Source organism: Bufo bufo, chromosome 8 (assembly GCF_905171765.1).
Source record: "Bufo bufo chromosome 8, aBufBuf1.1, whole genome shotgun sequence".
NCBI lineage: Eukaryota > Metazoa > Chordata > Amphibia > Anura > Bufonidae > Bufo > Bufo bufo.
Window position 1 is genome coordinate 16,670,141 of NC_053396.1, and position 25,974 is coordinate 16,696,114.

The window sequence follows — 25,974 nt, forward strand, 5'->3', positions numbered from 1 at the left end:
CTGCAACATCCCCCAGCATGACTGGTTTGGCATTGGGTCAGTAATGGTGTGGGGTGGCATTTCTTTGGAGGGCCGCACAGCCCTCCATGTGCTCGCCAGAGGTAGCCTGACTGCCATTAGGTACCGAGATGAGATCCTCAGACCCCTTGTGAGACCATATGCTGGTGCGGTTGGCCCTGGGTTCCTCCTAATGCAAGACAATGCTAGACCTCATGTGGCTGGAGTGTGTCAGCAGTTCCTGCAAGACGAAGGCATTGATGCTATGGACTGGCCCGCCCGTTCCCCAGACCTGAATCCAATTGAGCACATCTGGGACATCATGTCTCGCTCTATCCACCAACGTCACGTTGCACAGACTGTCCAGGAGTTGGCAGATGCTTAGTCCAGGTTTGGGAGGAGATCCCTCAGGAGCCTGTCCGCCACCTCATCAGGAGCATGCACAGGCGTTGTAGGGAGGTCATACAGGCACGTGGAGGCCACACACACTACTGAGCCTCATTTTGACTTGTTTTAAGGACATTACATCAAAGTTGGATCAGCTTGTAGTGTGTTTTTCCACTTTAATTTTGAATGTGACTCCAAATCCAGACCTCCATGGGTTGAAAAATTTGATTTCAATTTTTTTTATTTTTGTGTGATTTTGTTGTCAGCACATTCAACTATGTAAAGAACAAAGTATTTCAGAAGAATATTTAATTAACTCAGATCTAGGATGTGTTATTTTTGTGTTCCCTTTATTTTTTTGAGCAGTGTATATTATAATTATACAGGGGGGCCATTATATATAATAATTATACAGGGGGACCATTATATATTATACAGAGGGACCATTATATATTATAATTATACAGAGGGGCCATTATTAATGGGCCCTCTGTATAAATATAATATATAATGGCCCCTCTGTATAATATGCAATGGCCCCCATAATTTCCCCCACCTCCATAGTGCACTCAGTATGGCATCTAGTACTTACATAAAAATAAAAAGAATACTCACCTCTCTTCATCGCCTCTTGTAGCCTTTGTTCGAGCGTCCCGGCGCAGGCATTTAGGAACACATCACCCTGCCCTCCTGCGCCGCTTCATCTCAGGAGGTCATGGTGATGTAGTCGCGATCTCCTGCGCTATTCTACTGCTTCATAGGCTTTAGGCCTGGCCTGAAGCTTATGAGGCAGAACGGAGGGGATGGGAGCCATAGGCTTCCATCACCCTCATTATACTGCCTGTTGCCTGGCGCCCCCTACAATTTGGCGCCCGGGGCAACGTCCCCCCCGTCCCCCCCCCCCCCCTCACTGCATTCATAGTAGTGATAACACAAATATAGGAAGCACAGCAAAAAATGCAGAGCGGTGTAGATAGGGCCAGCACTCAGGTAGCCAAGAGGCGCACACACCATGCCCCTGATAATACACAAGAAAGTCACCTAATTATATCGCTTGAAAGGACATCAATAGTAACGATCTAATAAATGGGACTAACTGATGTTAACCAAGTGGGCAGTACCAATCCTTAATGGGATATAGCCCATATAGGCCCCTCCAAATAGAAGGAAAGAGACCACACAATGGTGGAGGGGTGCATTGAAGAACACTCTTAGGCTCCATTCACACGTCCGCAAAATGGGTCCGCATCCTTTCCGCAATTTTGCGGAATGGGTGCGGACCCATTCATTCTCTATGGGGACGGAATGGATGCGGACAGCACCCCGATTTTGGGTCCGCAGCTCCGCAAAAAGATAGAGCATGTCCTATTCTTGTCCGCAGCTTGAATAGGCATTTCTACAAGAATAGGCATTTCTATGGGGGTGACGGGCTGGTGTGTTGCGGACCCACAATTTGCGGGTCTGCAACACACCACGGACGTGTGAATGTAGCCTTAGTAGGTGCGAAATGGATAGAGTAGACAGATTGTCCAACACCCATAGGGAAGATGAAAAGGGGGCAAAGCGAAGTGAATTCGCTGGACTGAAATATTGATGACCTGACGATAGGTCAACAATATCTGAACTGTGGGGGTCCAACTCCCAGCACCCCCGCTGTTTGAAGGGTCTATGGTGCTTGAAAATGCTCTGCGACCTCTTAAGCGGAATGTATGAATTTTTTTTTTTCTATCCTGAGGATAGGCCATCTGTAATTAAGTGCCAGACAACCCTTTAAACCATATCCAACCAAATCAGCCATGTTCCTTTCCATGCATAAGTAATGGTTTGCTCAGTGGCCAAAATAATGGAGAATGAAATGGTTCGAGCATGTCTGGGGCTACCCGTGATTTTCACTGTTAATTAGGGTTTCCCAAAATTTTGACCTGCAATGGAGAAAATTAATGAATACACCCGCATCCAAGGCTTGGAGGCAGGGGTGCATCTAGCCCCTTTCTGTTGCCTGAGGCGAAAACTGAAATCAACCCCTCCCCGCCTCCCCCCGCATGCCGAATTCTAAAACTAACCTCTTCCCTCAAGCCTTACAGTTAAAGGCATGCTTGGAAAACATTACATATAGTGCTACAAAACATACTGGTTAATATAGCGATACAGTTGAATATGCAGAGATGCAATGACAAGGCCCAAAACCCTTTCAGCTGCTCCCCACTTGTCCCTACCTGGTGCTGCCTGAGGCAATCGCCTCACCTTGCCTCATTGGCGGTGCACCTCTGCTTGGAGGCATTATTGCGAAGACCCCCGGCAGGTAGAGGACCACATTTGAGCCCACACCTTGATCATTTCCTGTTTTATGATTCTGAGGCCCCAGGATCCCTCCTTAACCACTAACTCTGGTGTTTTGTTTTCCATTTTGTTCCCTCTTGTGTGTTTTACTTTATACTGTTGTGGCTCAATCTGACTTCAAAGGACAAGGATAAAGTAAGTTGTGCTGTCCGCTTCGGGGAGCCATGATACTTTCTCTCCTGCTTCTTTAACAACCTCACTTTCCTTTTTCTTTTCCTTCCATGAAAGGCCCCCGCGGCTCAAGACAGAGTTTTCATGGGGGGGCGGGGGGGCTAAAGTTCTTCCTTGACCGTCCTCATCATTTTTTTTTATCCTCAGTTCCGTCTGTTTCCAAGTCTGGTCAGAACATTTAATTTGGGGTCTTTCCCTCTTTTTCTCTCCTGGTTCTGACATTCTCCTGAATTCTCTTCATTAACATTATTTTTATTTTGCATGCCTAAGACATTAAACCGGTCCAGCCTAGGTAACCCTGGAGGGTCGTCCTTCTGGATTATCCACCTAAGTGTTGCCCTATTTTCAATTTCACAGACATCTCAATGGCCAGTAAATAGATGTCCAGAACAATAAACTAAAATGCTTAAAGACTATGGAGACCTTCGGGGACAATTTTTTTTATATGGTTTCATTTTACTCATTTTGGGCTAAAAATATATTTTTTTAATTGGTCTTTATTAAAAATTATTGAGCCGTTCTATCACAAAGGGTTAACTGTTTTTCTAGCTGTGTGAATGATACTTTACTTCATCTAATAAACCTTATCTCTAAATTACTAAAAGGTCATAAACACTTATTTAAGTCACATTCTTATCAGTCGTCAGATGAGCTGCCTGACAGAACAGAGTGAAAATACAGATCCTGCTACTAGATAAACTCAAGGCTGCACAAAGACACTGGTTCAATATTTTTAATAAAGACTTATTGTAAAAGCAGATTTTTAGCTCAAAATGAGCACAATGCAATAATAAATAAATAAATAAATGTCCCCAAAGATGTACATAGCCTTTAAAGGAGTTTTCCCCACTATGCTAATAGTACTAATTAAAAATACAATAAAAAAAACTGCACTCACCTCATGGATCCCTCTGTTGCTTCCGCCCCAATGCTGAAGGGGCCCACCTGTCTTTCCTTCCTGGTCTAGCGATGACATCTCGACACAGGGGCATGTGATCACTTTAATCACCTGCTGCAGCAAGTCACCACTGTAGCCAGTGATTGGCTGTAGTGATCACATGCCCCTAGGTCAGAAAGTTGGACCAGGAAGCAGAGGAGAGCGGGACGAGAGCAGTGAGGTTTTTAAACAGGGCTATTACCACTTTTGAACATAATGTTCTATATGCGGAAAACTCCTTTAATTTTCAAAACTTAAAGGGGTTGGCCACTTTCTGGCTACTTGTGACCAATGTGTATGTAAGATAACTATATGGCACTTACTAAAATAGCCTATGTTCATATTTTGTGCCATTAGCTATATTTCCTCTTTTTAGGCAAATCTTCATTGCTGTCTGCATTGAGGTCCTGTCTATGCAGCCAGCCAGTAGCGCAGGGGCAACACGTGAGGTGCACGGTGGACCGATGAGGGGCCAAAATATAACACACAGTTCATCGGTTTACTCGCGGTTAGCAGAGAGCCTCCCTGGGCTGGCAGCACAGTGTTGAGGTGGACAGCACGAAATCCTCCGGGGCACGCTCTGTGGTAGGGAAGCATCAGTTAAGATGGTGGTTGAGGTGCCCTTGATGTTAGGGGTGCTTAGGGTGCTTGTTGCGGCCCTTGATGGTTTTTGTTGTGACGCCAGTACCGTTAATGGTGGTACAACCAATAGTGGTAATAATGAGGTAGACAGTGGTAAGATGCAACTCACAACTTTTACTTTTGGTGACTTTGGTTGCAGCAGTACAAGAATGCAGTCTCTTGATGTGAACAGAGATGGTCTGCAAATCCACTGTTTCTAGGCTTTTCAGGTTTTACTTGGAGCTGTGGGTTAGGTGTACCTGGTTCCTATTGATGTGCTGGGTCCTATTCCTTGTCCTTTCCCTACAAGCTGAACATTTGGTCAAGAAAACTCATCTGTCTCTCAGAAGTTTGGTGTGGCTGCCAGAAGCTATAAGTCCTCCACCATGCAAAGGTGTCTGTGGCCCTCAATAATGGCTCTTATCACCGATGATTCCTTAGGAAGCTTGTTTCTATTCCTGGGAGGCAAACTCTTTCCTACTGGTCAGGGATGCAAGTCTATAGTCCGGCCACAGAAGGAAAACGCTCTTCTGCGCCTCACATCTTAGTATCACCTCCTAGCGAAGTTGGTTCCACTCACTAATCTGTGTCATGGAGTCTTTACTCTACATTCTCTCCCGCTAATCTGATCTGACCTCCTCAGATCTGCTCTTATCTCCTTTTTGAATTCGAATCCTATTCTCATCTGACTAACTAGGCCTGACCTAGGTATATATATAAGACCTATGTTTTATCCCCATCTAGTGGTGGGATGTATAAATTACACCTAATCTGTGTGGTAACAGGGATTTTACAGATACATTACCACAATACAACCTAATGCAATTGACAAGGTAAAAAGTGCTTTTAAGCAGTGCCCACAGACACGTAGTGGGACGCTGCATCTATAAGATGGCCGCTGATGGATGGTCATGTGACCAGACACCACTCAGCCTCCTCCATTCAAACACACTGCACCTGCACGGAAATCCCAACAGTGTAAGGTGTAGATGGCAGGTGCGGTGTATTTGAATGGAGGAGGCATCACATGGAGGTGACTTGCCTGGTCACATGACCCTCCATCAGCAGCCGCTTTATGGAAAAGACAGCACAAAAGACTTGGCAAACAAGGGGGCATACCTAATGAAATATAGAAAATGGCGCAGAATTCCAACATAGGCTATATTAGTAAGTGCCTATAATCATCTTAGGAACAGATTGGTCAACAGTAACCAGAAAGTGGCCAAACCCTTTAATTCTGGTGGAAGACCTAACAGTTACCAGTAATCCCCAGGCTCTTTCGGTTCGGTGTCGGTGACAACCTATGCCGTGGACGCACTTGTGAAGGATTCTGCTGCCCCCCATGGTAAATCTTCTTTCTACTCTTTTGCTTCTATTGTCCTGCAGGCTAGCGAGTCCGATGAGAACGGCTCTGACAGCTTTATGCATTCTATGGACCCTCAACTGGAGCGGCAGGTGGAGACCATCCGCAACCTGGTGGATTCCTACATGGGCATCGTCAACAAGACCATCCGGGACCTCATGCCCAAAACGATTATGCACCTCATGATAAATAATGTAAGTGTCTCTGTTGACTACTCAAGGTCTAAAAGGGGCGACATGGCCTTCTAAGGCTTCGTTCACATCTCCGTTTGGAGATGCGGCAGGCTGTTTCCCGGAACAGAGCAGCCTGCCGGATCTCACAGATCCCCATTGACTCGGCGGTGTTCTGGCCGATTTCCAGCATAAATGCTGGGTTTCGGCTAGATAAAAACCGTTGCATGCAACTGTGCACCTGGATCAGGCATCCTGATCTCTAATACGGAGATGTGAACGCAGCCTTACTGAAAAACTGTTGCCTTATAATCTTCTCATTCTTAGGCCTCATGCACACGGGCATTGCTCGGCCGTTCCGTGCATTGGGGACCGCAATTTACAGTTCCCAATGCATGGGAACTATCCGTGTGGCTGCCGCAATGGATCCAGACCCATTCAACTTGAATGGGTCCGTGATCTGCCTGAACTGCAACTGAACATGTTCTATTAGTGCTTCCGTGGGATTCTGTTCCACGCCGCACCTTCCAGATTGCTAACACATTTAAGTGAATGGGTCCACATCCGTGATGCCCTGAACATGCGGCCAGTGCCCGCATATTGCAGACCCGCTGTTTTCCAGGCAACGTCTGTATGCATGAGGCCTTATTGGTGATTTAGTTGTTTGTAGATTTAAGGCCTTCGGAGAAGCCATTAGTGTTAGATCAATGGGGGTCAGTCAGTACCCCATACAGCAGAGCTGTACTTTAGTGGTGACCGTGACTGGTATTGCAGGTTGGTGGTCCCATGCACTTGAATGAAGCTGTAATACCAGGCTACTAAAAATATGGAGCTGCACCTGGTATACAGCTTATTGGTGGGGGTGCCGCTAGTCGGACCTCTGCTAATCTAATATTGATGGCGATTTTTTAATAAACCTTTTAATTTATAATCATTCCTGCTGCAATTAAAAACATCTTTCTGCCCTAGCATGGTTAGGTTGTGGGCAGTAATGAAATGGTGGGCTTGTGCTTATGCACAGCAGCCAATCTATACAAGCAGAGTCAGGAAGACAGCAACAGCCAGGTGGATTTGTGACTCCCATAGACTGCACCGTGGGTCACCTACGCTAAGCTTGAGACGCTTTTCGTAGCAGAAAGAAAGCAGGGATATTGTGGCAAATGTATAACATTACCCAAATATATTGCTTACGCTGCTGCCTCCTGTGCTTAGACGAAAGACTTCATCCACTCGGAGCTCCTCGCCAACTTGTATTCGTGCGGTGACCAGAATACACTGATGGAAGAGTCGGCAGAACAGGCACAGCACAGGGATGAGATGTTGCGCATGTACTATGCCCTGAAAGAAGCCTTAAATATTATCGGCGACATCAACACGACAACTACCAGCACCCCTATGCCCCCACCCGTAGATGACTCTTGGCTACAGGTGCAAAATGTAGCCACAGGGCGCAGGTAAGTAAAAAGAAGTGCTTGGGTTAACACTGTGAAAGTCATTGTAGTGATACCCTCTACTGTTTTACTATCGTCACATAGTACATACACGCATGTGATAATTAACTACTTATTGTAATTCAGGTCTCCTACATCAAGCCCTACTCCACAAAGGAGAGCACCCGCTGTACCTCCAGCCAGACCCGGCTCACGAGGACCAGCACCAGGTCCACCTCCACCTGGCACCACACTTGGGAGTGCACCACCAGTTCCATCTAGACCTGGGGCATCCCCAGATCCTTTTGGTCCACCTCCCCAGATTCCCTCTAGGCCTAACCGTGCCCCTCCTGGTGTCCCTAGGTAAGTTTGTATGAACCAAGGTTGGTTATTCTTAAAGGCACAAAGCTCCAGTTAAAAGACTATGACAGTGACTGCTCAATATTCAGGCTTCAATTCTGTATTCAAAGGTTTACTAGTTATCCAGGATTTAAGTATCTACCTTGTAATAATGATTTTAATTTAGCGAAAGCACCCCAGGAGGACAGCATGATGGCAGTGATTGTACTAAGACCTATGGTGATACTATGTAGTAAGTCACATATGCTTGATGTGACGTCATCATGGTTGGGTGGTAGGCCCAGATTCAGACTTTGCATCAGGGTCTAGTAGCTTCTAGAAGCAGTTTCATACAATGATCATGTAGTTGTGGGATCACCCAAATTGGATTCACACCACGTTGGCATCGTCCAGCTGCTTCATATTATATAACGGCACAGCCATGTTGCTCTATACTTTACTGATGGCACATTCTCTGTACTATTCTGAGGTGGTAACACCTTTTTATATGGTAGGTTGTCCTGCTAGAAGAATTTCCAAGAGTAGCTATGACTGGCTGGACTGTAGAAAATGTTTAGGTAACCAATATCATTTAGTGGGGCCCATGTTGGTATCGATGAACTTCACCTCGAGGTTCCTCGATACCAACATGGGCTTTAATGATGCGTCCAGAGAATGTTGGATGCATCACTACAGACCAACCACTAGATGAGTCCATCCACTGATATCCAAAGAATTGGACCAAGTGCCCTTTTTTGAGATATACCTAAAGTCTGGGTGACCAGTAACCTTTGAATATTGGTGTCAATTGGTATTCTGGTTACAACGGGGGTCCCATGCCCCATGTGAATGCAATGGCAGGATGAACATGGACAGTGCCGCTCCAGTCGAACTCTGTGGGACTGCTGAAGATAGCTGAGAACTGTACTCTGGCAGTCTCATATAGGTGAATGGAGCAGCTAGACTGCCACTCCATTCATTTCGGGAAAGGGACTCCACCGATCTAAGGCCGGGTTCACATCACTGTTTCATTTTCCGTTCTTCTGATCTTTCAGAGGAAACAGAAAAAAACGGATCCCATTTTTTTAGCATTTTTTTCTGCCTAAAAAAAAGGATCTCAGACGGAAATGGCTAAAACTGGTGCAAAATGTGAATAACGGATGCTCAGGATCCATTTTTTACTCGATTTTTTTATCTGTTTTTCTGATGGATCATAAAAATGGAAAATGAAATAGTGATGTAAACCCATCCTAAGGGTCCATTCACGCGTCCGTATGTGTTTTGCGGATCTGCAAAACACTGACAACGCCAATGTGGACATGTTTTATTTTTGTGCGGATCCGCAAATGCGGATGTGGACAGCACATTCTGTCCCCATTAAAAATGAATGGGTCCGCACCTGTTCTGCAAAATTGCGGAATGGATGCGGACCCATTTTGAGGACGTGTGAATGGATCCTTACAGTTATCCCCATCCAGTGAATAACCAGAATACCCCTTTAAATGTACATCAGCAGTAAATCGTGTCTGAAGCCCAATGTGACAAGGAAAATGCTCCTTAATGTCCACTCTTGACCACTGAGTCTCCATATGCAATGATGACCCAGAAGACATGACCGGGTACAGTGACACTACCTGAATATCCAGTAAGTGTCATTAGGGGCAACTATCAATGGACCAGGATAGTCTTTAAGACTAATGGTTACCAGACGAGACATCTCGGTCCATTGTTGCACCAGACTTAATCATAGGTCTGAATCAATGTAGGGCTATAGGTACGACAAGTATGTGATGTCACTATGCATTCTGATGGGCGACTGATGTCACTGCATAGCCCGGATCAGGGAGTATTTGGTGTAGATCACTCGGCACATTCCTAGATCTCTACATTCACTAGTCATCTCCATGGTGGACAGCATGCCGCTGCATAGTGCATCATACCGCACCGTCACCGCCATGTCATCCATGCTCTTCCCTTATTTCGCACAGCTTCCCCTTTTACCCATTTCATACTGCAATTCTCTATTCTATATACCCCCTCCCCCTACCCCTGCTCCCTAAAACCAAGTAGTGGCTACAAGTTTTATTCTAGTCTGTATGCACCGCCTGCGTATGTACTGCTTACAAGTGCGACACCGTAGAAGAGCGCTTCTAGGTTTTATACAGATAGACATAGGTGCCGTCTGCATCTGTAAATTAGGGGCCCTTATAAAAAAAAAAAAAAAGTGCAGGTTCATTGGCATCCACTGAGCAGGTCTAATTTTGGGGGGGGGGGGGACTGAAATGAAGCGTGCTCCTTGTTTGAGATAATCCTAGCTGGTGGTCAGAACCCAGACATGACACCCACAGACAAATGTGGGTGAAATAGGTGACAAATGAAGACCTGACACGTGCTCTTCTAGCACTCCTGACTGGTAGACACCTGTCGCACGGCCATAGATCGCTGTGCGCCTGTCGCATTGTAAACCAAAAGTTGCTGCGTAAGGCTGCGACATACACAACAGTAGCTTCACGATACAGCGATCTTTGGCCGTGTGACGCGTGTTGCTACCAAAGTCCCCGTATAGCCCCAAATGCGGCCAGCATAAGGGACCACATGACGCATTCATTCTAGAAGGAATGCCATATTGGCGAGCCATGTCGGTTAAAGGGGATCTGTCAGCAGATTTGTACCTATGACTGACCTGTTACATGTGCGCTTGGCAGCTGAAGGCATCTGTGTTGGTCCCATGTTCATATGTGCCCGCATTGCTGCGAAAAATGATGTAATATATGCAAATGAGCCTCTAGGAGCAACGGGGGCGTTGCCCTTACACCTAGAGGCTCTGATCTCTCTTCAACTGCCACGCCCTCTGCACTTTGATTGGCAGGAACAGGCAGTGTAAATGTGATCACACCTGGCCCTGTCAATCAAAGTGCAGAGGGGGCGGCAGTTTCAGAGAGAGCGGAGCCTCTAGGAGTAATGGCAACGCCCCCGTTGCTCCTAGAGGGTCATTTACATATACTAAAAAATGTTTTTCCTCAGCAATGCAGCCACATATGAACATGGGGGTAACACAGATCCCTTCAGCTGCCAAGCGCACATGTGACATGTCAGCCAACTACAAATCTACTGACAGATGTCCTAACTACTTGCCTCCCCCCTCCCCCAATAAAAATAACAATTCTGGAGCATCTATTTTTATGGCTTCATGCTGTGGTGTTCCTTTATTATTCCTGCTAGAATTTATGAATGAATTACTAGCAGTTTGCAGTGAAGGTCCAGCTGCATGTTACCAGTTAGGGGTGTGTCCCTGCACAGTCTGACACTGGCAGCACTGATTGGATAGTGTCAGACTGTGCAGGGACACCCCCCCAACTAGTAAAGGTACTTTCACGCTAGCGTTTTTCTTTTCCGGCATAGAGTTCCGTCACAGGGGCTCTATACCGGAAAAGAACTGATCAGGCATATCCCCATGCATTCTGAATGGAGAGTAATCCGTTCAGGATGCATCAGGATGTCTTCAGTTCAGTCGTTTTGACTGATCAGGCAAAAGAGAAAACCGTAGCATGCTACGGTTTTATCTCCGGCGAAAAAAACCGGAAGACTTGCCTGAATGCCGGATCCGGCATGTTTCCCCATAGGAATGTATTAGTTCAAAATACCGGAATGCCGAAACCGTCCTTCCGGCCTGCGCATGCGCAGACCGGTAAAAATGTGAAAAAAAAATACAAGACGGATCCGTCTGTCCGCATGACAAGCGGAGAGATGGATCCGTTCTTGCAATGCATTTGTGAGATGGATCCGCATCCGGATCTGTCTCACAAATGCTTTCAGTCACATCCAAATCGGGCGGATCCGGTGGGCAGTTCCGACGACGGAAATGCCCGCCGGATCACACTGCCGCAAGTGTGAAAGTAGCCTAACACCCAGATGGACCTTCATTGCAAGCTGCTAGTAATTCCCTTATAACTTCTAGTAGGAATAATAGAGGAGTGGCACAACATAGAGCCATCAGAATAGATGCGGCAGAATTGTCACTGAAACAGACATGTCCATTCTCTTTAACCACGAAAAGACACTCACACTGACAGATCCACAACCACGTTCCTAGAGTGCCCCTCAGCTTGGTTGCTATGGGCAACTAACTCCCCATTCTTCCTTGGCCCCACTTTTATATGTTAGAGGGGCTTCTGATTTCATATATAAAGTTCAGCCATCGTATAATGAGAAGTGATGCAACTTGTGGGCAGATTTAATAAAGCCGAATAAAAATCCGTCTTTCATGCCCATAGTAACCAATCACAGCGCAGGTTTCATTTTACCAGAGCAGGTTAGGAAATGAAAGCTGCGCAGTAATTGGCTACAGGGTTTATTTGAAAAGAGCTTTACCGAATTAGCTTTTTTGCGTTTCAGTCCTTCACCATTCTCAAGATCTCTGCTTGTTGTCAGTGACTGGAAACATTCATGGGCAGAATACCTATCCTGATCACCTCCCGATACAAAAAAGAGCCCCCATACATTGTAATGAGCCCTGCATGTGTGTCAGTAGGACATGTTCAGGACCCTGGATGACAACAAGAATGTTACTAGTCACTGACGGCCTGTATAGATCTTAAAAATGGTCACGTTTTGAAACACCACTGGGGTCATTTAGCAAACTGGTGTAAAGTAGAGCTGGCTTAGTCGCCCATAGCAACCAATCAGATTCCACCTTTCATTTTTGACAGCTCCTTTGGAAATAGAAAGGTGGAACTGGATTGGTTGCTATGGGCAACTAAGCCAGCTCTACTTTACACCAGTTTGCTAAACGACCCCACAAGTATGTTTGCACGTTGCAGATCTTTTCATTGTACATTTATTTAGCTTTATCAAAGTCATCAGCAGGTGCCTTCTGCAAGCGGTGGCCATTTTGTGAGCCAGAAGTATCCGCTCTCAAAATGGCTGACTCTAGGACATAATGGCGACAGATGCGCCTTAAGGTGCAGCACATATAAAACGAATGGGAACCTCCCTAATATTGGTGTTTGTTTTGGTGCTTCCCCCTCCCCCACTTCTCTTGTATATAGAATGAGGGTCCATTTTCCACAGCTAGATTCATCAATGACATCATGGTGAGATCGCCCCGTCACAAGTCCCTCTGGGATTTTGTGTCTGCGGATTGTGCTGATGAAAGCTTTATACACACGGCAGCCGGGTACATCCTCAGATGTAGGTTTGTATAAAGCAGAAGACTATGCCTCTAGGATCTGACTACACAGGGTTTTTGTTGTCTGTTACCATGGAGATGCACAGGTCTGCATAGGAGCTATAGAAGGAAAATGGTAGGGCATTTTTAATTAAAGGGGTTTTCTAAGATTTCCATATTGATGTCTTATCCTCAGGATAGGTCTCCCGTATCTGAACGGTGGGGTCCGACTCCCGGCACCACCGCCTATCAGCTGTTTTAGGAATCTGTGGCGCTCACTGGAGCTTCAGCTGCTGCTTACCAAGCACAGCGCCGTCCATTGTATAGTGGCCGTGCTCGGTATCGCAGCCCTGCCCTATTCACTTGAATGCGACGGAGCTGTGCCTAGGCCATGTGAACGATGAACGTGACATCACTGGCCTAGAAAGAGGCCGCGGTGCTCAATGCAGATGATCGGTGAGGGTGTCGGGAGTCAGACCCCGCCAATCTCATATTGATGACCTATTCTGAGGATTGGCTATCAATATAAAAATTCCCAGAAAACCCCTTTAAGGCCTATAGCTTCGTTTTTTAATTTTCGATGCATTGGGACAATTAAAGAATAGCGGTTTGTAAAGGTTGACTTCACCTTTAAGAAAAGCTCCAGAAGGAAGACGATAACTCCCTGCTGCCCCCTCTTAATGCCAGTATAAAAAATTTACAAACCGGGAAAAAATAAAATAAAAACTAAGATCCAGAAGTAGGCCCATCTTCCTCCTTTTGTCTGCTGGGAGTGGTAGTTCAAGTGAATGGAGCGAGTACTTGTATTTACACTATGCTGCCGCTCCAGAGGACCAGGATGGAGCACCGCTTCCTCCTCAAACAGCTGATCAGTGGGGTTGTCAGGTGTCAGACCCCCACCGATCAGATAATGATGACCTAACTCTACCATAGGTCGTCTATATATGTGGCAGGACAACCCCTTCAAATGCATCTTCCGGCAGCGCTGGGGATATCAAAGACCAGTATAGAAAATGCCGGTCTTGATAAACCTCCCTCTAAATAATTCTTTCAGTAGGTTACTTTAAGGGCTTATGCACACAGCTGTAGCTGTTTTTGTGGTACGCAAATTGCGGATCCGCAAGACACAGATACCGGCACTTTGCGGAACGGAACCTCCTGCCCTCTATAGAACTGTCCTATCCGTTTCCGTAAAATGAACAAGAATAGGACATGTTCTATCTTCTATGTGGGGCCGCGGAATGGACATACAGATGCCGACAGTATACAGTGTGCTGTCCACATCTTTTGCGGCCCCATTGAAGTGCATGGGTCCGCATCCAACCCGCAGAAAATGTGGATCGGATGCAGACTAAAAAACGTTTGTATGCATGAGCCCTAATAATAATTTAAGAGGACCTGCTACCTCTCATTTAGTATAGAATGGTTTTCCATACCTTCCTCTTTAATTCCTCCTAGAAATTTATAATGTAAATGCAGACATCCCAACCTGCAAAAACTCATTTCAGGGAGGTGCACTTCTCATTTCAGGGAGGTTTTCATTTTTTTTCTTTCACAAACTTTTTATTACATTTTCCAAACATAATCAGTATCTGCACACTTTGCTCTATGGTGTGGAAGACGGGGCTCATTACCCTGTATATGATTAAAGGGATTCTGTCACCACCTAGAAGCCCCGTGAGCTAAACATCTGCTCATGTCCAGGGTAGCATTCTGATTTCTAAGGTGGCCTTATAAAAGCTATTTGTGGCTTTATTCTGCGGAAAAACAGGTTTTACTAACCTGTCAATCATTGAATTAAGGTGCCCAAGCAGGGGAGGTCTGTGGATGCATGGTGCCCGGCCGCACGCATCGCCGTTCGTGCCCAGCGCCGCCTTTCCCTCCCTCCCCCTCCCGCTTTGAGATCCCGCGCGTGCGCACAGGCTCAGCCTGATACGCCGCTGCGGACTGCTGGCATCGGCTTCTTCTTGCACTGTGCGCACGCGCCAAGAAGGGGACACTGCTACAGGTTGCCGGAAAGGTTTACTGCGAGTAAACTAGAGATGGGAAGTTCGGATCTTTCACATGAATCGGTTCATTTGAATCAGTTCATTCAAATGAACCGATTCATGAATCGAATCTTCGGTTCATTCGCTGAGCTGACAAGAAGCAAGTGAACCCTGTGTGTAATTATGGGGGTGAATTTAACACTGGGGTAAATAATGTAATTAAAATGGAGGGTTAAATGTGCAAATGTATTTTAAAAAAAATACATCTCTCTCAATAGTTCTATAGCTACTGAATGAGACAGAAGAAGATGCCTTTAACATATATTTCTCCTTGAGAAGCCAATTTGACCCTAAAGGGTTAATTCAACCTGTAATCTAAACTCTGTATCCTGTCACTTCTCTTATCTCTCTGCTCTGCTATCAGTAAACCTTTCCGGGATATATTGTCTCACATGCGGGTGTCAGGGAGCCGCTATCTAATAGAGGGAGACTCCCTGAACTTCAGGGAGACTTGAGATCCCTGTAAATGTAATGTAAATAACTGTGTATTACGATTAACCTTGTCAAGGGGACATGTCCTTACACAGTGTGATACAGCCTCAGACTGTGTTCAACTGTTAACCACCAGTCGTCAACCTATTCATACATTTTTAGAAGGAATAACGGAGGAATGGTACAATGCAGAATTCTAAGAAAAGATGTTATTTCATGAAGAATACAAGCATTCTGTATAGCAGACATGTCAGAACACACAGGTCTTCTTTAAAGGGGTTGTCTGCCATTTTGATATTGACATTAACATCTGATCAATAGGGTTTTGACTCTGTTCACTTGTTTGAAGAGGGTGGTGAGCGCTGAGGCCTCTTCCTAGGCCGCGTGACATCACATACATCGATCACATGGCATAGGAGCAGCTCAGTCTCATTCAAGTGAATGGGGCTCAGCTGTAATACCAAGCACAGCCACTATACAATATACGGCGCTGTGCTTGGTTAGCTTTAAGGCGGCTGCAGCGCTCCCCGGAGAGCTGCGGCCTCTTCAAACATCTGATTGTGACGGTGCCGGAAATCTGACCACCACTGATAAGATATTGATGACCTATCCTGGGAACAGGTCATCAATATTTTACTCCCAGAAAACCACTTTAAAATTTATCAGATCTGAAACGCGTCAGCCGTAGTTGGCATAAGCCTCATCACATAATCAGGGCAAGGAGGAGAATTCACAAGACTGACACTATATCTATGGACCAAACCCTAATTTTCCAATGCCGGGCATTGATGTCTGTTCACACTTGTCCTACAATGGTGTCCGAATGAGACCTTGGCGTGTACGCGTATGACTACATCGACCGCCATATTGTTTAAGCGCCAATTGTAATCCGGCTGTGGCCGTAGATTAATGTATGCTTGTATGTATATGTATCATGGTCAGCCATGGTTCTCCGTGTATGCATACGTGGCCCTAACATGCTTCTGGCTGTGGCTGTTCTCAGCCTCTGACTTCATGTTATTTTTCAGAATAACTATCAGTGACCCATGAGGAACACTCGTCACGGTATGTCATGCATTTCAAGTCATGTGACCTGTGTGCCTCCTTTTTTTTTCTCCCCATAGTCATGTGATCTTCATGTGTGTTACGCACATGTTCCCCACCCATCTGTCGTCTCTTACCCTGTTGCCAGGCAGTTTCTTTCTTATCATAACTCCCTCTAAGCTCAAGTCCCATGCCGAGGTCAACAGGCCCAGATTTGGAATATGGATTCTTTAAGGAACTAGTTATAATATTCAAGGAAATTAAAGGCTGTGTGGGTAAAAAAAAAATTATGATTTCATTTTACTCATTTTGGGCTAAAAATAATTTTTTCAGTTGGTCTTTATAAATAAATTTCAGCCATTCTTTCACAAAGAACTGTCTAGCTGTGTGAATCATACTATCACTTTCACTTATCTCTAAATTACTAAAAAGTCATAAACACTTATTTAAAGGGGTTATCCAAGACCTATAATACTCCCCAAATGCCCGGGCCCCTTACAGAGATTGTACTTACCTCGCTCCCCGGCACCCGCGTGGCTTCTGATGCCAGCACGGCGACAGCTGCATCTCCCCGTCGCGCGGATGATAACATCCGGCGTCGGGTTGTGCAGCCAATAGCAGGCCGCGACTGGGAGGAGCCTGCCTAGGGTTACCCGTGATCCTAGGGAGGCTCGTTCCCATCGCAGCCTGCAATTGACTGCTTCCCCCGTCAGGAAGATGCAGTGGCGGCCTTCCCGGCATCAGAAGCAGTGCCGATGCTGGAAAGCAGGGTAAGTACAATCTGTGTGAGGGTCCCGGGCATAAGGGGGGGGGGGGGCATTATAGGTCTTGGATAACTCCTTTAAGCCACATTCATCACTGAGATAAGAACTGAGCTACCGTATAATATTTAGGAGATCAGAGATAAGGAGCCATGAGCTGAGCTGTCCGTAAGAACAGAGTAAAAACACAGAGCCTGTTACTAGAGAATCTCAAGGCTGTACAGAGTAAGGGGCTCAACAATTTTTAATAAAGACCATTTAAAAAAAAAAATTTAGTTTGAAATGGGTACAGTGCAAAATAATAAAAAAAAATGCCCCCAAAGGTGTACATAGCCTTTAGAATTTACTTTCCAAACGGTCAGATCCAAAATGGGGGTTACTAATTTAGTTTAGTTGGATCTTTAGAATACTTTGTGTACATCCCCTTTAAGGTGCTGTAGCCATTGTCTGTAGCGAGCTTTGGAGGATGTTAAAGGAGATTTACAACTTTCTAATATGCCTTAGGTATCTACGTCTCACCTGAGAGCAGGACTGGCTACATCCAGTCACTGAATGTAAACAACAGTGTTCTCATTCACTGACAGCAAACACATATCTTGATAACGGTGAGGAATTAAAATGCTACGTAATTCAGAAAGTTGCAGATTCAATACCCAAAGACTACAGGATGGTCCAAAAGTATGGAGACGCCTGAATAAATGGAAAAAGGTGGTTGGGAAAGCCATCCTGTGTGTAGCATGTTGCTAAGGGGGCAAATCTGTGAGAGGCACAGAAAGCCGCCATCTTGGAACCAATTCAATATTTTTAAAAGCAAAGGGGTGCATATGATACGTGTATCGGATGGAGAATTTGAAAAGGAATCCAAATGTGTGCTTAAATGTAACCTGCCTTTATTCCTGCTTTTCTCATTGTTACAAACCCAGATATGGCTACGATATGGCGAGGAGAGGACAGAGATTATGCTGATCTCCAGGGAGGGCAGAGTCATTGCATCATATTTCAAAGCCTGGCACCCTAACAGACCACCCATACCCCATGGTATAGGGTGCTGGGCATTGAATGACTCGGGCGATGATCTAGTCTCCCCGGCGATCAACACAATCTCTGTCCTCTCCCCGCGTGTTAATCTCGCAACCATATCCGTGTCAGTCACAAAGGAATAAAGGTACGTCACATTTAAGCACAGATTTGGATTCCTCATCAAATTCTCTATCAGATACATATGTCACATGAACCCCCTCCTATTTGAAATTATCGAGTAGGTTTCAAGATGATGGCTTCAAAATGGCCGCTGTGTTGGACACCGCCCCTTTACAGATTTGCCCCCTTACCCTTAGGCCTCATGCACACGAACGTTGTTCTGGTCCGCAGCCGAGCCGCAGTTTTTTGCGGCTTGGATGCGGACCCATTCACTTCAATGTGGCCGCATAAGATGCGGACAGCACTCCGTGTGCTGTCCGCATCCGTTGCTCCGTTCCGTGGTCCGCAAAAAGAAATATAACCTGTCCTATTCTTGTCCGTTTTGCGGACAAGAATAGGCAGTTATATTAATGGCTGTCCGCGCCGTTCCGTAAATTGCGGAACGCACACGGATGCCATCAGTGCGGACCGCAAAACACACAAGGGTCGTGTGCATGAGGCCTTAGCAACATGCCACACACAGGATGGCATTCCCAAACACCGTTTTCTAGCCACATTAGGTGATACTTCCAAGATTAAACGGGAGCTTTCCCCTCTCCTGACATGTCTGTTTTAGTAACTACTTGCATCTCCCCCACAATTCTGCAACATCTATTCTTATGACTCTATTATTCCTACTAGAAGTTTATGAATGAATTGCTAACAGTTGTCAGTGAAGGTCCCTCCACCGTTTGTCATTATCTAATCACTGTTGCCGGTGGCAGACCGTGCAGGTACCCCCCCCCCCCAATAGTTACACCTAATTAATTCATAACTTCTAGCATGAATAATAAAGGAATAGCACAGCATTAAGCACAAGAATAGATGCTCCGGAATTGTGATTACATGGGGGATGCAAATAGTTACTAAAACAGACATGTCAGGAGAGGGGACGTGTCCCCATTAAGAATGCCATAGGTTTGCGACTCAAGTCTTCTTCTTAGATATGATTTAGACAGAACACCCTAGCAGAAAAAGCACCTCAAATGTCCTTCTCCTTGGAGACCTGTCCATTTTTGATCCAAAGCAGTGGTCTCCAACCTGTAGCCTCAGGATGGAGACCACTGACCTATAGAGCCCCCTTTTCTTGTGCCTTCCTTCGATAGCGCTGTTTACCCCAAGCAGCCACCATTAGGACGTCTTGCATGGAGCACTGACCTTCCATGTCATATCATTCCTCGCATGGCCAAACCTTGTGACCACTATGGTCCTGCTTCGTGTAAACAGACCTAATCCACCAGATAAGCGTCCTACCCCACAGATGTGTCTTCTGGTCAGGCCCCCATTTATCTGTCACACCTGATGATCCTTCTGCTTTCCCTCCTTCCAGCCTCCTCTCCGCATTCTCCATCCTTATAGTCTCAGGCCTCATGCACACGAACGTATTTTCATTCCGTGTCCGCTCCGTTTTTTTGCGGACCGTATACGGAACCATTCATTTCAATGGGTCCGCAAAAAAAACTCCATGTACATGAAGGTACTCCATGTGCATTCCGTTTCCGTATGTCCGTATTTCCGTTCCGCAAAAAAATAGAACTCGTCCAATTATTGTCCGCATTACGGACAAGGATAGGACTGTTCTATTAGGGGCCAGCTCTTCTGTTCCACAAAATACGGAATGCACACGGATGTCATCCATATTTATTTGCGGACCGCAAAATACATACGGTCGTGTGCATGAGGCCTCACTCATCTCCAGTTTCCATCGCTCTCTGGTATTGCCGTGCTCCAAAAACGAACCATGCCTGGCAACTCGGACTGAGTGTCACTCGCCTCCCCTTCCTATTACACCCTGTGTCTCACTCACTCATCCTATCTGATCCCTCATCGCAATGTGTTTATTCCCACTTACCAACCGCAAACCCACCTGCCACTGTGACCATTTTATCCCACCGTAGAGGGCCATGTGGCTAATGCACATGGGCCAAAAAGATAATGCGGAAATGCCAATAGCAACCAAGCAGATGCTAGCTCACATTAAGAAACAGTCACTTTTTAAAATGGGCAGCTGCAATCTGATTGGTTGTTGTGGGGAACTCCTGTGTGCTTATACTGTGCACTATTGTTTTTTTTACCTTACATCCCAACCAGCAGCACAATAATGGGGGTATGTGTGCACCTGTGTACTAGGAGGAAAGATGTAATGAAATCAATCACTAATTAGAGACCCCTGAGCCTATAGAATGATCCCTAGCCCCTTCTACCCTGTGTTTATTATAATGAAATAGCATACTTAGCGGGGGAAGCTTGTGCTGCTGTTAGGACTAAGGAAAAACAGATTAATGTTAGAAATCAGCGCTTCTCTTATGTCCTAACCAACAGCACAATAATGGGGAATTTTTTATTTAATCAAATTAATCACTAATTAGAGACCGCTGAGCCTATATAATGAAACCTAGCCCTTCCTGCCATGTGTTATGTGAGGACTTGGAGAGATGTTTTGCTTTGCTTGAGGATCATATTTTTGCCAGTAGTATGGAGCTCACACTTGTGTTGAGTTTACAGAGACTGCTCTGTGGCTGTATTTCCGTTCAACCACACAAGAGGGCCCTCCCTATGAGAATACTGCTTGTTAAATCCCTATTATTGTGCTGCTGGTTAAGACGTAAGGGAAGCGTTGATTTCTAACCTTAATTTGTTTTCCCTTAGTCCTAACAGCAGCACAAGAATCCCGCACTTAGGGTAAGTTTTATATCACCATTTTTTTTTCCGTTCTTCTGATCAGAAAAATAAAGAAAAAAAACGGATCCTGTAAAAAAAAAATATATATATATATATCCTGAGCATCAGTTATTTGGCATCCGTTTGAGCCATTTCCGTCGTGCATGCAGGACTATTTTTTCCGTCTAAAATAATGGATCTTGGATGGAAATGGCTCAAATGAATGCCAAATGTGCATGAGTGATGCACAGGATCCATTGTTTTTTTTACAGGATATGTTTTTTTTCTTAATTTTTCTGTTCTGACGGACCAGAAGAACGGAGAAATAAACAGCGATGTGAACTCGCCCTAAATACGTTACTTCTTTATAATAAACACAGGATAGGAGGAGTTAGGTATCTTTATATAGGCTCAGGGGTTTCTAATTAGTCATTCATTTGATTCAATTAAAAATTCCATCTGTCCTACTAGTACACAGGGGCAGAAATACTCCATTATTGTACTTCTGTTAGGACTTAAGGAAAACAGATTAATGTTAGAAATCATTGCTTTTTTTTATTTAGATTCTCCTATATCCATATATATAGCATACCGCATGTCTAGTTATGGCGTAATCTTGTGATCTTGCTGTGTTTGCTCAGTGTCCCACACGCACAGTCAGCCCTCCTAAACCTGACATGGACAGAGCATGGAGGACATTGGAGACCCTCGCATACCACACACACACAACATGGCCCTCTGTTGGCTTTCTTCCAGAAATGAATGTATGACGTAAAATATGATAGTAAAATAACAAAAAATCCAACATGGTTTCCACAGGAAAGAAGATCAGGCCCCCAAATTATCAGTTTCTAAAGTTTTTTTTTCCCCAGACTGTATCTATAAAGTTTATTGAAAACACTTTGGGGGAGATTTATCAAAACTGGTGTAAAGTAAAACTGGCTTAGTTACCCATAGCAACCAACCAGATTAATCCTTTAATTTTCCAAAGGAGCCCTGAAAGGTGGAATCTGATTGGTTGCTAGGGGCAACTAAACCAGTTTTCCTGTACACAAGTTTTGCCAAATCTCCCTCTGTGTTGTATATTATGTGTCGCAGTTTGGCCCCCAAATCCTGATTCTTGGGGTCCACAATGATTTGTTCACCGAAGTCAGAGCTAGGGGACCGTAGTGTGCCACAAAACTAGGCCTCATCTATGCTGTCTGACAAAAGAGCAGGCCTTGTTGCCCATAGCAACCAATCACAGCACAGTTTAACATAAAAGGTGCTCTAAGGGCGGCAAATTCTGCTGTCGTAACAGTGATAGTGTTGCCATAGCAACCAGAGCCCGTGTTTCGGTATTTCCAGCGCAAATATATTCAGTCCACATTTCCACCCTCCACACCTGTGCCCAACGCCCTTGTCCATTGCCGACAGGTTTCTCACTTTGATGGGAAGAGTAGCGCCGCTACTTTTTTCATCGAAAATTGGCGGAATCCTGCCGGATCCATTGCAGAATGCGAGTTGTCGCTATTTTTGATATATGAAAGAGAATTGTTTGCTATGGGCAACGGGGCCACTATTTAACGCAGATACACCGAGACCCCATCAACTGGTGGCCATTTTGAATCCACCTAACACACCCGTATTCATGTTCTGATGTAGCGGACAGCTTCTTAAAGTCACCTCACGCCCCGATAGCGTAGGAATGGCAATTTACTCCAGGTGGCAGGGGATTCGGGGCTGACTGTCTCATATCATGGATGATGCTAATCACGCTCTGTGTTCTCTCTGTCTGTTCTTGTCTCTGTTTTCATTCAGCAGGAAGGCTCCCGCATCACCTACACGACCCACCATTATCCGACCTGCCGACCCGACCCTCTTAGATTAAAAAAAATAAAAATGGAGGCCTGACTGGCGAACACAGCTTTCTCCCCCCCCCCCATCCCTTCTCCCGATCACCCCCCCGCCATCACACCTATTTCGGGCATGGTGAAAACACCCCCACCCCCAATATGTTGTATACACTGGCTCAGTGTCACCGTGTATTGTATTGTACAGATGTGTGGTATCGTCCCTTTGCAGCGCCATATTGTGATGTTTAAACACCTGCAATGTCTGGTTGATATATAGATATATATATATATATATATTTTATTTCTTTCTTATTTTCTTCCCCCCCCCCTCGGACTCGATGCCACTGCACATCCAGCTTATAGAAATGATTTTGTTGTGTATCATGTTATTATGTTGTACGATTTTTCTTTTGTATTAAAAAGATGTCAATGAAGCGAGAGCGATGTAACGAGTAGCCATTGCTGAACTACAGTCTTCCCCCACCTCCCCCGACCCATCATTTGTCCTATGGAAGCCCTTTTGTCCATGCTCGCTGTGCTTCTGCCGCCCTCTTGTGACCCACTTTTGTTTTGCACCCCCCCCCCCCCTCTGCTGCATGATCCATCTGAAAGAACACAAACTGTGAAAATGTTCATTCCCATCGAATAAAGAAGGGTCATTCATCACTTCTGATGATTTTAATTAAAACATTTTGCAATTAGATGACGAATTACAGGGTATGGATTTTATTCCCTTTATTATTATTATTCTTTTTAATTTCCTGTTTTGTGTTTTAAAGGGGTGGTTTACCTGTGATCAGTTCCGTACGAATGAGCAGAATATCGTCTTGCGGATATAGTATAGGTATATAATAAAACCGCTCTGAATTGCTACATTTTCCTATGCAGGTACGGTGTATCTGTGTGGGGGCATATCAATGGGAGACATGGTCACAGGTAAACTATCCCTTTAAGGGGGGGGTAGATGCTCCACTTGTATGCACCCCACAGTAAGTGCCAGAGGCGTTAGTGTTTTTAAAGGAATGATGACAATAGTAATAGACAAGGGACAGTGCAATTGGATAAGAATGTGCCCCTTTAATTACGGACATGTATGATTTTTAAGGACAACTGTCATTATGTTGTGTGTCAAGGGCTATAAATGTAGTGTAAAGTGATGCATGGTTTTGGGCCCTGAAGGACAGAGGTGGAACAGTGCTCATCAATTTTGCTAAAAGTTGTTTTTGGGCATAGAATAAGAATAGAATTTTAATGTCTAGAGACCGCCACTTCCTGGTTGCTGGCCCTAGGATGTGTAGAGAGTGGCAGTTCCTGGTAGGTGGTCATAGGGTCCACAGACGCTACCATTGGGTCTTGAAAGAGTGCCACCTCCTGGATACTGATCCTATGGATTGTAGAGCGTACCATCTCCTGGCTGCAGAGCCTAAGGTTTGTAGAGAGTATCATCTCCTAACTGCTGACCCTAGGGCTTGTAGAGAGCACCACCTCCTGGTTGCTGACCTTAGGGCTTGTAGAAAGCGACACCTCCTGGTTGCTGATCCTAGGGCTTGTAGAGAGCGACACCTCATGGTTGCTGATCCTAGGGCTTGTAGAGAGCGACACCTCATGGTTGCTGATCCTAGGGCTTGTAGAGAGCGACACCTCATGGTTGCTGATCCTAGGGCTTGTAGAGAGCGACACCTTCTGGGCTTCTGATTTTAGGGATTGTAGAGAGCAACACCTCATGGTTGCTGATCCTAGGAACTGTAGAGTGCCACCTCCAGGTTGCTGATCCTAGGGCTTGTAGAGAATGACACCTTCTGGGCTTCTGATTTTAGGGCTTGTAGAGAGCACCACCTCCTGGTTGCTGATCCTAGGAACTGTAGAGTGCCACCTCCAGGTTGCTGATCCTTGAGCTTGTAGAGGGTGCCACCTGTTGTTGCTGATCCTAGGGCTTCTAGAGAGCACTGCTTCCTGGTTGCTGATCCAGTGGCTTGTATACAGCGACACCTCCTGATTGCTGATCCTAGAGATTGTAGGGAGCACCACCTCCTCCTGGTTGCTGATCCAAGGGCTTGTAGAGAGTGCCACCTCCTCGTTGCTGATCCTAGGGCCTCTGTAACTACACTAAACAATTCCTCTCTTTGTTTCGTTTGCTTGTGACTGACCTTTTCTTTCCCACTTTCTCCCCTTTTCTTTCTTCCTGTGATCAGAGCCACCAGAGTTAGCCCATCCAGGCCAGAGAGTCCTAAGCCTCAGTATGACCTGTAAGCCTCCCTGGGCCTAGACTGTTGTCCGCTTCCTAGCTGTGAGTGTGTGACACTTACCACACTGTCTGTCCTGTCGTACGATGGTTGTGCTACACGCATATGATTATTCCTATACGAATCTCATCTTCTGTTCCTTGCCTGTCTGTGGTAGTGGCATATCCTGATATAAATATATTATAAATAAATCTAAATATATATATATATGAGATCTTCAAGATATGTAAGCCAGTGTGCTTCCATGTGAATTTCAGTCTTTAGTAGGACGTAAATCCTGTGGAGATGAATGGACGTCAAACAGTTGGCAGCTGGATCTGTTGCTCTGCATGTAAAAGGATCATCAATTTGGGGAAGAAGTTCTTGGTGCTGGTGTTTATCTGTGAAACCCATCAGAGCGTTGAATAAAATATGTTTCTGTAAAAAAACACATGGTTTCTTGTCTCATGCTTGAGTTTCATGCTTTTTCCACAGATTAGTGAATCATGGACATGGGATGTCTGTGGTCTCCATTAACTGTAATGTGTGTATTCAGACATCAGTAGTTTTGCACAGGATGTGGGTCCATGGCGGTACCACAGAAGCATGCCTAGAGTCTATGGGCCTGTGAAAACCATGGATACAACACGGATAGCATCCGTGTTTAGTCTGTGGTTTTCACAGATCGCTCCTAGGAGATGCTCTGGAAAATGATAATTACACTTACCGGTAATTTGATTTTCAAGAGTCCATGAGAGAGGGTCCGCCTCCCAGGACAGGAAACCAACAGGTATAAAAAAAAAAAAAAAGGAGGAGCCTCTCTCTTCCTCAGTGGTTTTCAGAGACGAGAAGCCCCCCATAATCCAATTC

At 45.4% G+C, this 25,974-nt stretch overlaps 1 protein-coding gene across 5 annotated transcripts in view; it reads left to right on the forward strand.

Moving 5' to 3' along the window:
- DNM1 (dynamin 1) overlaps positions 1-25,553 on the forward strand; it is a 98,481-nt gene extending 72,928 nt beyond the window's left edge. The window contains exons 17-22 of one of the 5 annotated variants that reach the window (XR_005773815.1): positions 2,848-2,859; positions 5,840-6,010; positions 7,199-7,440; positions 7,564-7,779; positions 22,848-24,412; positions 24,646-25,553. Coding sequence is in view for 4 of the 5 variants with exons in the window: in XM_040404790.1 (XP_040260724.1) it covers positions 2,848-2,859; positions 5,840-6,010; positions 7,199-7,440; positions 7,564-7,779; positions 22,848-22,917 (711 nt within the window). In the remaining variant the exon portion in view is untranslated. The other 4 variants (XM_040404794.1, XM_040404790.1, XM_040404791.1 and 1 more) reach the window with 4 other exon arrangements.
- Positions 25,554-25,974: the final 421 nt, after the last annotated feature.